General features: G+C 33.8%; 1 protein-coding gene across 2 annotated transcripts in view; it reads left to right on the forward strand.

Annotated features, from left to right (window-relative positions):
• RIC1 (RIC1 homolog, RAB6A GEF complex partner 1) overlaps positions 1-15,358 on the forward strand; it is a 126,566-nt gene that overhangs the window by 62,833 nt on the left and 48,375 nt on the right. For both annotated transcript variants that reach the window (XM_054583099.1, XM_054583100.1), the window contains exon 4: positions 9,443-9,550. In XM_054583099.1, coding sequence (XP_054439074.1) covers positions 9,443-9,550 — 108 coding nt within the window. The remainder of the gene's footprint in view (positions 1-9,442; positions 9,551-15,358) is intronic.

Consider the following 15,358-nt stretch of genomic DNA (forward strand, 5'->3'; position numbering starts at 1 on the left):
AACCCAGTAATTACTGTGGAGAAAAAAATCCATGTATTTGAAAATAAAATAACATTTTATTTATTCCATGTATTCTAAAATAAAAAGAAGGCCCTATTTTCTTTTTAAATGGCATTATAAAAGTGTTTCTTCAAGTAACACTTGTTAATATGCTTGAGAATAAACTTTGGGAAGTGTCCTGTAAAACAGTTTCCTTTATCATAGATTTTAGGGAATTATCTAGATTTTTCTTGATGCTATCTATTGTCACTTCTTTTTGTAATAAATATAGTGTTAATTCAAGTGTTAGTGCTGAGTTTTGGAGATCTTTTGTGAAGAACAGAAATTTTTTAATGATGGAATTTGATTATTTGTCAGTAAAACCCTTTCCTACAAAAACTCTTTTGGCAGAAAAATTGTAATCTTAAAATGGTATGGACATTGTGATAGGAAGTTGATGTATTTAGAAATCTTAAATTCAATATTATGGGTAGTATTAATCTTTCTATTTTTTTCATTTTAAATAATTTGTGAACATTTTGAAAAACTTGTCATCAGTGTCAAAATATCATTTGTGCATTTTGAACTACTGCATCTTAACCCATTGTATTGCTGAGTTTAGACATGTTCCTGTCAGTAAAAAGCAATAATCAGGATAATCTGAACTTAACTAGATTACTTTATACTACTATAAGTAGGCTGAGTAGGGAAATAATATCCCTTGAAAAATAGTATTTTCTCTATTTCAACTCCCTAACATGATTTACATACACATATACACACAGTGTTTTGAAATAGTATTTTAGAAATCACTTTGGTGTTCCAGAAAAACTTTTTAAAAAGTGACTTCAGGGAACTTCACTTACTTGTGTATGTTAGACTAGAGAACTAATCAAGAACATTATTTTTATTTTTAACTTGAGTATTCTTACACATATTCTATTGAAGATTTTGGGTTTTAATACCTGAGCTCAATAATACATGAGCAGCATGAATAGTGGATAAAGGATTAGGCTTTGGCATCAGATAGACCTGGAATTGAATGTCAGCTCCACCTCTTTTCAGCTGTATGACTTCTGTTAGTTATTTAATACCTCTAAAACCTGTTTCTTCATCCATAGAACGAGATCACAGTAGTAATTATATCCTAGGATTAAATGAGATCATGCATATTAAATGTTTAGATTAGTGCCTAGCACATGGAAAAATTAATAAGGACAGCTGCTATTATAATTAATATAGTTTTTCCTTTACCAGATTTTTACTTTATTTCTAATATTTTTAAGTGATTTTATATATATAAAAATATAAAGTGATTTTTATACACTACATAAATAATGTATGTTATGTATTAAGTGATTTTTCATTCTTTTATATTTGGGTAATAGTGTATGTTTTCCCCAGAATTTAACTTCTAGTATCTGCTGCATAAATTTTTTTTTTAATCTCTTACAAAAAAACACTTTGCAGAGCAGAGCAAATTAGTGGATTTAGAGTCAGTTTGTTGTATAATTTGTGTGCTGAACTACTTTCTTGTTGGGTTGCTTAGTCCAGCAAGTTTCTAGTTCTTCTCTAGAACCTATTTTAAAATTAGAATAAAAATACTTTCTTTAATTGTTTGGAGGATTATATGAGTTAATAGTGGTTCACGTACAGGTTTAAAGAGAGTTTTAAAAATAGTTTTGACAGTGTATCATTGTTGTCATTTGTGTTGTTATAAACACTTATGCCGTTCAAAATGCTATTCTAAGCACTTTTTGAAACTAATCCTTGTAGCAACCCTATAAGGTAGTTAGGTACAATTACTATATAAACTGCAGCAGAGAGAGGCCAAGTAACTCATTCATAATCATGCTAGTTGAGTGGTGCAGGATTCAGACTAAGTGTTATAGCTTCGAAGTCTGTGCTCTTTATCACTAACACTGTATTGCCTCATGTATTTATGCCTGTCTAGCCATCTGCACTTTGATATTTATTTCAGAAATAGGGAATCAAAAAGAGGAGAAATGATCTGGGGCAGTTTATAATAGTCCTGAAGAATTGAAGGATCATAATTGAGGCCAGTAGTTAGTAGTCATCTTCTCAATTGCAGTAACTCTGTTGTCTTTTGTTTCTATACACTAAATCTTTGAGTTCATCACATGAGTTTTTCCAGAGTATCTCAGCTCCCCTGTATTATGTGACAGCATCTTAACCTCAGACTGTATATTGTTTTCCATTTTGCTCCACCTGAGACAGGTCAGATGCCATGATCTTCCATAGTTTCCACATAGTGTAGTTTCCAGGATCCTTCTTGTTGATGCTGGGAGTCAGCTTTCAGCAATAATGGCAGTCTTACTAAATGACTTTTTATGCCTCAGAGATCATTTATTCTTTGATTAATGAATGTTTCACTTTTGTCTTTTTTGTCTTTATAAATCCATTGTGTGTTAAACTATCCATCCCTTCATATGGGTTACACAGGCCAATGGTTAAACTTATCACTGCAGGTCATCTGACTTTTCTTCTGTGTCTTGGAACTTGCAGTGAAAATAATGAAGAAAACTGCCAGGGATATATCAGAAATAATTTGTTTTTAGCTTTAGAATGTGTTCAAGAGTTTATCTTTAAATATGAGTTTAGTAGATCTTGAAGCTGCAATCAGATTTATTTCACTGTAATGAAAATAATTTTAATAAATGTCATAATGTATAGTTTGTTGAAAGCAGAGATTTTCTTCGTCATTCTATTTTTCCACTCCTGTTAACCTCTTTGTGTGTGTGTCAGAGACCAGCCTATTGATGCCAAAGTTCTTTCAAAAAAAAGTAGTGCTAAAATTTAGTACATTTAATTACCAAATATTAAAAATACAGATATTATTTCCACTAGAAAAAAGTGACTCCAAAATAACTGTCAAAACTCCCTGTCCCCCACTCCCAATATATTTCATTAGTTTGTGAAGTTTTAACAGACTGTTAATGAATTAGTGCTAAGTAGAAAGCAAGAAAAGAATAATTAATCAAGATTTGTGGTTTCTAACGTCAACACAACCTGTTCTTTCAAAAATCCAGACACATGTGCTAATTTATATCAAGTTTAGAGGAGAAAAGAAGTCAGAATTAGTTAGAGATGTGCAGGTTTTCCTCCACTTTTTTTCGCCAGTAAGTTTTGAGTGTTACTTTTCTGGAGAATAAACTATTTTCTTTATTTCTGTGATCTTCTCAAAATATCACACATGTACTTTTAATTTCAATATGCATTGTTCTGCAAGTGTGCGTGCGTAACCTTTACCTATTGAACTTTGCATATTTTATGTATCCATTAGCTTATATCATAATCATATCATAATTGCCATAGCTTATATCAAAATTGTATGAGCGCTTACTAATAAGATTGTAGTGATGTTATTGTATAAATTCTGGGCAATGACACTACTCCCCTATTGTCCACCATTCTGAGACTGGCACCTAAATCCAAAGAATGATGGAAGTGTTAAAAGATTTGTCCAATTCAGAGAGCCCTCCCTACACATTGTTCTCATCAGACCGAAGGCTGTCTGCATGTGTGATAATATAAACAAAAAGCTTTTTTAAAAAACATATATAAAGGCCTGGTGATAACGGTACTACCTCTTTCAGAAAACTCTCCTGAAAAATGACTTTCATCCATCTGTGTATTTAAGTATTGAATTTTTTCAGGCTCCAGTACTGTTGTAGATACTGGGGGTGCAGCAGTGGAAAGGTGGAGAGGGGCAAAAAATTCTACACAGAGAGCTGTATTGTTCTAGTAGACAATGATAAATAAGTAAAATATATACACTGCAAAATAGGAGATAGATTCTATTGAGAAAAATTAAGCAGGGAAAGGGAATAGAGAGTGGAAACACAACTTAAAATAGAGCGGGTGGTCTGGGTATTTTCTGAGAAGATGGCATTTAAAAAAATTCCTAACAGGTAAGGAAATAAAACATAGACCCAGGGGAAGAAGATTCTGGATTGGTAAGATTTAGGAAGTAAGAAAGTTAAGAAAATATAAATTTAGTAAGTTTTAGGTCCTATCAATTTACAGTTGAAGTCAGAAGGGAGAAGTTATTTTGTTAAGTAAAAATGAAAATTTTCTTATTTTTGAGTAACTTAATTCTGGAAAAGCTTATGTATGGCCAATTTCCTTTTTCTGGAAATGATACCACTATTTACTTGAGAGTATTTGCTCTACCTGCTTAGTAATTCTAATAGCAAGTATAGCAAGTCTGTAACGAGTCTACTCTGTTCTACCTTTTGTATATTTGTGTATTCTGTCTTATGTATTCCTCATGTCGTTTCTTTTTTCTAGCAATACTACTTTAGTTTGGGTTTTGTCATTTTTCTCTTGGATTTTTATAACTTCTTAAACCATCTTTAAAGTTTTCCCCTGAATAAATTTTCTAATATAAAATTTATCAGTATATGCCATTTCCCTACCTAAAATTTTTCAGTGGCTTTCCTTAGCTTTCAGGATTAATCATGTTGCTGTCTTTTGAATTTTATTTTACTTACTGAAAATATGGAGTTAATGCCATCTGCTTCATGAAGATGTCATTCATTGGGTTTAAATCAAAACCTTAACTTACTATATAATACCTAAATTATGCGTTAGTGTTCCCTAGGGTTTTGTTGTGTTTTCTTCTTCTCTACATTTTAATTATTCAGTATATGAGGTCCACATATACTGTTTCCTTAATATAGTACAACTTTCTTGAGCTTCAGACCCACCTTGCAGGAAATACTCATTTAGATGTCTCTGTAGGCAGTGTCACATTCATCGTGGCTAAACCTAACTCATTTCTTCTCTACCAACCCAAACATGCTGTTGCTTTTCTAAAATTTATTATAGTTACCATGATCTTTTATACAATTGTGTGGGGTTGAAAATCTTGGAGTATTTAGTTTTTCAGTTTTCATATTTGTTGAGTAATCAAGTTGTATTGATAGCAACTCTTTAGTGTCTCTAGAATTTGCCTATCTCTGTTTTCTTAAGGACCTTCATGTCCTCCCCTTGCTATAGAAAAGCTTATTTACTAACTTATTCTCTCCCTTTAGTGTCTTTCTCCTACATACTGAAATCCATCCTTTGATTTGATACCAGATTCACTTTTCGAAACAGATACTATGTGATTCTTGCCTCAGAAACTTTTTTTAAAAGTCTGGCTTAGGCTCTGACTAACGTGGCTCAGTTGGTTGAGCTTTGTCCCACAGAGCAAAAGGTTGCTGGTTTGATTCCCTGTCAAGGCACATGCCTGGGCTGCTGGCCTGGTCCCCGGCTGGGGCATGTACAAGAGGCAACCAATCAGTGTTTCTCTCTCACAATGATGTTACTCTCCCTCTCTTTCTCCCTCCCTTCTCTGCTCTCTAAAAATGAATATTTTTTTTTTAAATCTAGGTTAGTCTTATTCTAAGTCATGCAAACACCTGGACTAAAAAGATACAAAAACACTAACATTACACATCAGTATTTTCTGGAATAATATTTCAGAAAGATCCCATCAGCAAACTTTTTATTTTTATTTTTTATTGTGGTAAGATAACACAACATTCATCACTGCAACAATTGTTTTTTAAGATTTCATTTATTTAGAGAGAGCAGAAGAGAGGTAGAAAGGGAGGGAAAAAAACATCAATGTTATGGCTGCCTCTCGCATACCCCTTACTGAGGACCTGGCCTGCAATCCAGGCATGTGCCGTAACTGGGAATCAAAGCAACGGCCCTTTCGTTTACAAGCCAGCACTCAGTCCACTGAGCCACACCAGCCAGGGCTCATTGCAACAGTTTTTAAGGTGTACAGTTATACTTCATGTAAGTAGAGTAATACAGTGTTTGTTTTTTTATGACTGGCTTGTGTCACTTAGCATAATGTCCTCAAGGTTCACCCATTTTGTAGCATATATCAGAATTTCCTTCCTTTCAAAGGCTGAATATTCCATTGTATGTATATACCACATTTTGCATATCCATTCATCTGTTGATGGGCACTTGGGTTGCTTCCACAGTTTATCTATTGTGAACAATGCTGCTATGAACATAGGTATTCAGATGTCTCTTTGAGACCCCGATTTCATTTCCTTTGGGTTTATACCCAAGGTGGAGTTGCTGTATCATATAGTAATTTCTATTTTTAAGTTTTTGAGGAAATAGCACCCTGTTTTTCTTAGCAGCTGTACCATTTCACATTCCCAGCAACAGTAGACAAGACCTCTACATTCTCCAGATTCTTGTCAACAACTGTCACTTTCTGGGTATTTGTTTGTTTATTTGTTTGTTTATTTGTTTATATAGTCCACCTCTTAGTGAGTGTGATGTGATATCTCTCATTTGGTTTTGATTTGTACTTTCCTAGTGATTAGTGATGTTGGGTGTCTTTTCATGTGCTTACCTGGTCATTTGTACAGCTTTGCAGAAATGTCTATTTGAGTCCTTTGCCATTTTTGAATTGGGTTGCTTTGGTTTTTTGTTACTGAGTTTAGGAGTTGTTTTTTTGTTATTGAGTTTAGGAGGTTTTTTTGTTATTGAGTTTTAGGAGTAATTCAGGGTATTAATTCCTTATGAACTTTTGTTGCTGTCCAGTCCCAACAAAATGAAGTCCAAGAACTCTGGCCTGGCATTTAGAATCTACCTTCCACCTATCTCTAGTACCTTGAAACCGATATCTTCTTGAACTACTTTCTTCTCTGAACAAGTTGTCTTAAACATCCAGTGGAGATTATATATAATCATTCAAAAGGCAACCTAGAAAACAATGGCAACTGCAGCTTATTAAGAGCCTGCTAACTCATTTTTCTCATTTTATAGATTAATAAAGCATAGCAAGTAACTCAGCAGGTTTTCCAAAGTCATTGCCAATAAACATAGAACCTGGATTGGAACCCAGATATTTCTAATTTCAAATGCCATTCTCTTAGCCACATCTCTAAACTTGTATGTTTATTTGAGGTAGTAATATTGAGTCCAATATCATAAGAACTTAGAAGAAATGTAATTAAGCCAGTTTAAGAGTTTTGTTTGGCTCTTTATACTCTGGGTTTCATTTATACTTGCAACCTCAACCTTCATGATTTCCTTCCAAAAATCTGATGCTACACTTTCAAATTGTTGAACTATAATTAATATTTTTTAATTAGGAAGTGAGATTTTTAAATTAATGTAATTTTTAACAGTTCTCTGCATTTTAGTATGTTTGGAAAAAGGGTTGGAAGCTTACCTGTGAAATTTATCTCTAATTTTATAATACATGTCATTGAAAAGTCAGGATTTACCTAAATTTGCTTTGAAATTCTTATAATACCTTTGCTTTAGTAAATGAGAGTGATTTTATGAAAAAACAGAGGGTTTTCATTGTTTATCTTGAAAATAACCAGCAGAAGAAAAAGTTGAAAATATACTATTTTCCATTTTTAATGAAAGCTAGAGGTATCTCTCATCCTTGAGCTAAAAATTGGATGAGAAGGAATGAATGACCTAGGAAAAATATCAAACCCTACAGCCTAAGGTTTCCTACATTGTACTGATGAAAAGCAACTTGTTTGGTCTATAAAACCCTAGGAAGACTCAGGAATAGATGCACTAGTACTACAGAATATAGGAGCAAGTCAGAGGCCATAAACCAAGAGATTATTTTAAAAATCTGAATAAGGAATAAAGATTTCATGGTCCTGCATTACAGGATACAGAAAATGTATTGTCTTATTAAAGCAGTGGAATTCCAGACATAGGGTGGGGCAAGGATGAGATGGTAAACTACAGGTGGGGATCAAGTGAAAGTTGTACTGCTGAACAGTAGGATGTCAAGCCTGTTTCCTATACTTAGCTTCAGACTTTTGGATTCTATGCTTAGATCTCCCTGGCAGGGTTGAGGGATCCTTTCCAGGGAGGTTCAACTACTTCAGAAAATGACCAGAAAGGCCCTGCTGATATTTGAGTACTTCAGCAAAAATTTCAGTTGGTCATTACCCTGAAGTCCCCCCAGTGGACAAGCCCAGCTTGAACACACAGTTTTCAATTAGCTTGTTCTCTTTAACTTGTTAAACGTGAACTAAACATTAACGGCCAAGAATTGTTAGCCATTTTAGGAACGTTTCCAATGTAAAAGAAAGACATAGGAGGAAAAAAAGGAAACTCAGAAAATTGACAAGGTAGGAAACAAAAACACTTTGAGGAAATGGTAATTAACAACCTCAGACAGATATTGTCTAGTTAAAATGACATCAAAAAAAGCACGGATGCTATAAGAAAAAAGGAGAGGGAGGTGAGAAAGTTCTTGGAATTAAAAGTATGATAAGCAGAAATAAAAGAATTGGAAAAAACAGTTCAGGAACTCTCCAGGATATAGAACAAAAGACAAAGTACAAGAGAAAAGGGAAAAGTAGAAGTTAATGTAAGTTTCAGTATCTAACCTAGTAGGAGTTCCAGAAAGAAAATAGAATTAGAGAACATCACTAGAATATACTAACAAAGGAAATAAAACATAAATTTCCCAGAGCTAAACTACATACATCAGTCACTAGATTGCCACCAAACTTCTATATGAAAAATAATCTAAAACTAAAAAGTAAGTAAAAAGCTTTCTGAGCATCAAAATAATTTTCACAAAGCAAAGTACTTTGAAATCTGTTGCTCCTTTTAGAATCATTGCATATAATTTTAATAGTAGTGACAAATTGATTTCCAGGATTATAGGTGCCTGGAGAGGGACAGATGACTTAGGCAGGCTAATTGTTGCCAAGAGTAAGTGATAGCTCATCGTAAGAAAAGAGAGAGATAGCTATTAAACTCCAGCATGGGCATTGAGAAAGATGGTCCTGTGCCATGTGGAGATAAAGATTCCAGGACAGCTTTATAGTCCTTTGGAGTGGTTGCATGGGACAGCTTAGATATGTTGACATTGACCCAGCCACTCTAGTTGCAGCCATTTAATGTCATGGAGTTTTCAGATTTAGCCATTTTGCTTTTTGTTGTCATGTTTTATGGGAAACATCAAATTGCATCCCTGAATCTGACCAATTCTGATACATACCCAAATGACAGAAATGAAGGATGAGGTATGGAGTAAGTAAGGTAAGATAAGGTGAGAATTTAGATCACTTTGGACATGTACTATATAGAGTGGTATGTATCTTCTATAGTTCCCCAACTCAGAAAGAGCTATCATGTTGGTTCTCTCGAGAGTTCACTTTTAATTTATGTTTTTTCCTTAAATTCTTTGCTCTCCTCCCTTCACTCCTACTTCAACACAAGTTACATTTGTCAAATGCATTCATCTCTACTTGATAAAGAGCTAATGTATGCTATAATGAAATTTCGGTCTGCTTTTCATTTGAGAACCTAAAGGATGAACACCTGATTTATAAATTTGATTAAGTTTACTTTATTTAATTGGGTATATATTAGTCACAGAGTAAATGATAATTCAATTTCTTTCTCTTTAATCCTGTATATTTGCCATTTTTTTTAGAGGAAGTCCACAAATGAAGGGGACACCCCATTTTAAGGAAGAACAGTGTGCTCCAGCATTAAATTTAGAGATGAGAAAAATACTGGATTTGCAAGCACCCATTATGAGGTACAGTACTTTGGTTAAATACAGTATTTTGTAAGAACAGTAGGCAATGTAGTTGATTAAACATGACCAGTAAGAAAGTTGATTTCATTTCTTTTCATTGAGGATAACATTTTTAGCCCTAGAAATGCTTGATTAACCCTTATGAAAAATGTGAAAATTTACAGATGGTACATTATTATATTTAAATTATTGTAATAAAGCCCATAAATTAGGTATACCATCCATATGTTATTTTAGAAATTTATATTTTTGGTAAGATCTAGAATTGTTTGAATGATATGACGTAGTACATGTTACTTAAAAAAGATACTAATGGAAATCACACAAGTTGAGAAAAAGGGAAAGTGCCTTTTTTTCTATAGCCTTCATAAGTTTGGGGAAGTATACGTACATTTGGAAGAAAGATGAGTTTTCTGATCCAAGTGTGAATAAAGGTTTTGTGATAAGAAGGCCAGAGTACCAAAATACCAAAAATTATTTTACATCCATTGGTAGGAAAAAAAACAAAAACAAATGACTTTACCTTTAATTTAGCTTTATTTCCTTAATTGCTTCCCATTTGACATTTTAGTTCTCTGCTGTGTGGGTCTTGTCAAAATTGTATTTTTTAACAAAGTTCTTATTACAGTATTTTTGGTTTTTTTTTTAAACAGTTCTTTTTAACTAAATTGAGGATTAAAGTTGGGCCCCCAAGAACCTTTAGCTGTTATTGGGCGTAGTCATGTACAATAATGAAATTTTAATGGTAATATTCCAACATTCTATGCATCAAAACAGCTAGCAGTTCTTACCTCTGTTGTTCAGACTTGCTATAAGAAAATGATGAGAGAAATGGTAAAAGTAGTATTCTAACTCAAAATGTATTTTATTAGGCGTCATTAAGACCTCCCTGTCAAAATATCTGCAGGTAAACTTATGAAAGAAAACATTGATAAATCCAATTATATAATTTAAAAAAATCTGCCTGGGTGGAAAACAAAAAAAACAACACACGCAACATTAGTAAGACCGAAAGAAAACACAAACTAAAAAAAAACGCACATATACTTATAGTATCACAAAAAGCCAATTTCCATAATACACATTCTCTATAACAAGAAGACACAATAGAACAAATGGACAAAGAATAGTAAGCCATAAGCCATTTGTTATTTTAATATTCCAGTTAATATATCACTTTACAGATTGCAAACAGGACATTAAATAAGTGTCTGATAGTTACGAACAGTTAGGTAACATACTATCTTGGGCAGGGAGTAGGGAAATGAGAACTTTATACATTGGTGGTGGTAATATAAAATGATACCATATCTATGGAAGTCAGTTAAGCAGTATCTACCCAAGTTACAAATGTTTGTGGCCTTTGCCCGGCGTTTCTATTTCCGGGATTTAATCTTGCAAATATAATAATACATGTTGGAAATGACATACTTACAGGGTTTTTTTATTATATATTGCTTACAGTAGTAAAAGGTTGAAAACCACCTAAATATATCTCAGTAGGGAGCTGGTTAAATAAATTTTCTTATCTATACAGTGGGAATAGTATGCATCTATAAAAACAATTAGGGTATTCTTTGCTGGAGAAAACTTCCCAAATATGTTGTTGGGCAAAAAAAGCAGGTGTCCTCTATACAATAATGCTAATACTTGCTTTTAGGAGCTGGTAGAGTTAGACTATGTCTTGTTCTGGAAGAATACATAAGAAGCTGGGCATGAGAATTGAGTGGCTGGGGGACAGTTTTGGGAAAAAGGCTTTTTACTATGAATACTTAACTAAATATTGAACTACGTGGACATCGTATATGAATATATTGAACTATAAGAATGTAATACCTATGTTTTTATTTCTTCCGATTCACAGTTGTAATAAAAGGCTTCTTTTAACTATTTCGTTGGACTGTAGTACAGATACTGGAACATATTAAATGAAATTGTATGCAAGTGGATGGCTGTTGTCTTGCCTGGCTTAATCTACCTTTTAATATATGAGAATTCTCCTCAAAAAAAAAGAATGCTTTTTGTTTTTGCTTGTTTAAATGAGATCAGGTTTACAAAATATTAAATAAAGTATTTATCACCTTGGTCAAAAGACATTCTTTACTTCAGATTTTATTTAAGTTTATAGATTCTTTTCAATAATGTAACTTGTTGCATAAGGAATGTTGAATGTCTGTGCCTACCAAACTAGGTGGAACTGTGCGAGCATGGTGTTCTACCTCCACCTGGTGGTAAGAACTATGTGGTTCATGGAAATGGGATAAAAAGAGCCTTTAAACAAGGAATCCCTGCCATCTTGTACAAGTTTAACTTGTCAAGTGCTACTTTTTAACCTACAAATTTGGGTGATTGGAAGTCTCTAAGGTTTCTCTCAAAACTTCAGTAAAATAATTGCATTTTACTGATAAAGTACCTGTAACACATACTTAACTGGATATTAGAGATTTTCTATATAGTTTTGAACTGAGTGAGAACATGTGAAACTTGGGCTTTATAAGCTACTATTTTCCCTGTCACTATGAAGTCATGTAGTTAGGGAAAATGCTTATACTGTTGCTTATAGGCATAAGCTGGCAAGAGTCTCATAATTTTTGATTGAAAAAGAGACTAGGATTAATGTTAAGCATCTGAACTTTGCTGTTAGAAAGGTAAAGTACTAACAACATAATAAATACTAATAAATACCATATTTTATTCCATATCTTGCTCCATCTGAGGCACTTAGGAAAGTCCAATTTAGTATATAGTATGTAATATTAGTTAAGTATTAAATATATTTGCGTATTTGAGAATTGATAATTATGAATTATATATATGCATATATTTTTTAAAAAAAACAACCCTCTGGAATACCAGATAGCCGTTGTAAAGCCCATGAGGTCAATGACTGGAGAGGCTCCTGAGATGTTCAGAGTATTTTTATGTGATTTTTCCATGTACTTATACCTTGGGGTAATTCTCAAAATATTTAAAAGCCAGTACAGTATTAAAGCATGTGGGATATTTATTATTGGTACAGGGTCCTGATATCCCCTGATGCCAAGAACTAATCCTGTAGTGGTTAGATCTTTGTGAGGGAGGGAATCAGTGGTGGGCAGGCACTTCAGTGGCTGGGAACAAGGCCTATTTACTAACTTTTATGGAAATATTTGGTATGTTAACAACTGACATCGGCCTTTGTTTTTTGTTTTTTCTTTTTATTGATTTGAGAGAGAAATATCAATTTGTTGTTCCACTTATGCATTCAGTGGTTGTTTCTTGTATGCAGCCCTGACTAGGGATCGAACCCACAACCTTGGTGTATCGGGATGATGTTCTAATCAACTGAGCTAGCTACCTGCCAAGGCACAACCTTTGTTTTAATGAGTTTGTTTAGTTTCAGTTACGTGAGGATGTTGTATCTATCTTTTCCTATGGATTTTTTTATAATTACTATCACAGGTATTTTAATTCAGGATTGTCTAGGTATCTGTTTATGTTGCTCAATTTTTCTCTTGACTCTGGGTCACATTTTCTTGTTTACTCACATGTGCGTTCATATTTTGTCACAGCATTGTGGGTGATAATGTTGTAGAGATTCTAATTCTGTTAACTTTGTTAGAAGAGTTTCTCCTAGTAGGGAGTTAAAATACTGCAGGGTAACCTTGTCATATGCCATAATTCTAGGAAGATAGGATCTGGAGAGAGAGAGAAAATATTGTTTGAAAAAAACCTAGGCTGACACCTGCTTAATGAAAATCACCTGTAAAATAATGACTGCTCTATTCACTTTTCTCTCTTGACATATAGTAGCAGATCTAAAACATTAAGTTTTTGTATTCCGCCCACCACATGCCATATATAAATTATATCACAAAAATACAAATTTGAGATGAAAGAATATATAATACTTTAAAAGGTGAACTTTAAAACTGGGAATCTTAATTGATTACAAATGCTTTGATGTTCAAGATACAGATCTGGGTCAGAGGACATGTTATTCTATTTTTCAGTATTTTTATAGTTTGGAAGTAAATTATTGTCTCAGATCTTTGGGGAATGAGTCATTAAACTCAACTTTCCAAAGAAGTCAAGGTTTAATTAAAGAATTAAGACATTAAAAAACATTTTACTATTATGGATTTAATTATTAATGACACTCTTTTTCAGTATGAAAAGAAATTTAATAGTGTATATTAGAATATATATTATAGATGTAACATTTTATCATTTTTTCTATATTTGAATTCTTTATAACATTTTGATACTCTTGGTTACTATTTTTTTAATATGTTGTATTGATTATGCTATCACAGTTGTCCCAGTTTTTCCCCTTTTCCCCCCTCTACTTGGTACCCACATTCCTTTCAAAAGTCTCCCTCCCCTTAGTTCATGTCCATGGGTCATGCATGTAAGTTCTTTGGCTTCTCCATTTCCTATACTGTTCTTAACATTCCACCATCTATTTTGTACCTGCCAATTTGTACTACCTAACCCCTGCACCTTTTTCCCCATTTTCCCTCTTCCCCCTCCCAACTGGTAACCCTGCAGATGATCTCCATATCTGTGTTTCTGTTTCTGTTCTGCTCATTTGCTTAATTTGTTTTGTAGATTCAGTTGTTGATAGTTGTGGTTTATTGCTACTTTAGTGTTCATAGTTTTGATCTTCTTCTTTTTCCTATATAATTCCCTTTAACATTTCATATAACAAGGGCATAGTGACGAAGAACTCCTTTAGTTTTACTTGTCTGGGAAGCACTTTATCTGCCTTTTAATATTAAATGATAGCTTTGCTGGATAGAGTACTCTAGGTTATAGGTCCATGTTTTTCATCACTTTGAATACTTTTTGCCAGTCTCTTCTAGCCTGCAGAGTTTCTTTTGAGAAATCAGCTTACAGTCTTATGGGCACTCCTTTGTAGGTAGCTGTCTGCTTTTCTCTTGCTACTTTTAGGATTCTCTCTTTATCTTTAACCTTTGGCATTTTAATTATGATGTGTCTTGGGGTGGTCCTCTTTGGGTCCAATTTGTTTGGGATTCTGTGCTTCCTGGACTTGTATGTCTATTTTTTTCACCAAATTAGGGAAGGTTTCTTTCATTATTTGTTCAAATAAGTTTTCAATTTCTTGTTCTTCCTTTCCTCCTTCTGGCACCCTTATGATTCAGATGTTGGTACATTTGAAGATGTCCTAGAGGCTCCTTAGCCTATCCTTGCTTTTTGAGTTTGTTTGTTTTTTTTTTTTTAATTTTTTTTTCTTGCTTTTCTGATTGAATTTTTTCTTCCTTATGTTCCAAATCATTGATTTGATTCTCAGCTTCACCCTCTCCACTGTTGGTTCCCTGAAGATTTTTCTTTATTTCACACTTACTGCAGCCTTCATTTCTGCCTGGGTCTTTTTTATGCTGTTGAACCCAATGAGTTCCTTGAGCATCCTAATAAGCAGTGTTTTTAACTCTGCCTTTGATAGGTTGCGTATCTCCGTATCATTTAGTTCTTTTTCTGGAGTTTTGATCTGTTCTTTCATTTGGGCCATATTTCTTTGTCTCTTCATTTGGGCATCTTCCCTGTGTTTGTTTCTGTGTATTAGGTAGAGCTGCTTTGACTCCCTGTCTTAGTAGCATGGCTTATTGTAGAAAAGAGCACCTGTAAGCTGTATGGGGCAGAGCCTTACGTAATTGCCAGGGTGGTGCAACCCGTGTCACCACTGTGTGGCTCTGTGAGGGGGAGGTCTCAGAGAGGGAACAATACCTCTGCCTGGCCTCTGGAGTTTTGTCCAGGAGGACGCTCTCTTGGTATTCGCCCTCTTGCCAATCACTTCAATTTCTCCCT

This window comes from Pteronotus mesoamericanus, unplaced genomic scaffold (genome assembly GCF_021234165.1).
Source record: "Pteronotus mesoamericanus isolate MK-2021 breed Mesoamerican mustached bat unplaced genomic scaffold, CSHL_Meso_final contig_73, whole genome shotgun sequence".
Taxonomy (NCBI): Eukaryota; Metazoa; Chordata; class Mammalia; order Chiroptera; family Mormoopidae; genus Pteronotus; species Pteronotus mesoamericanus.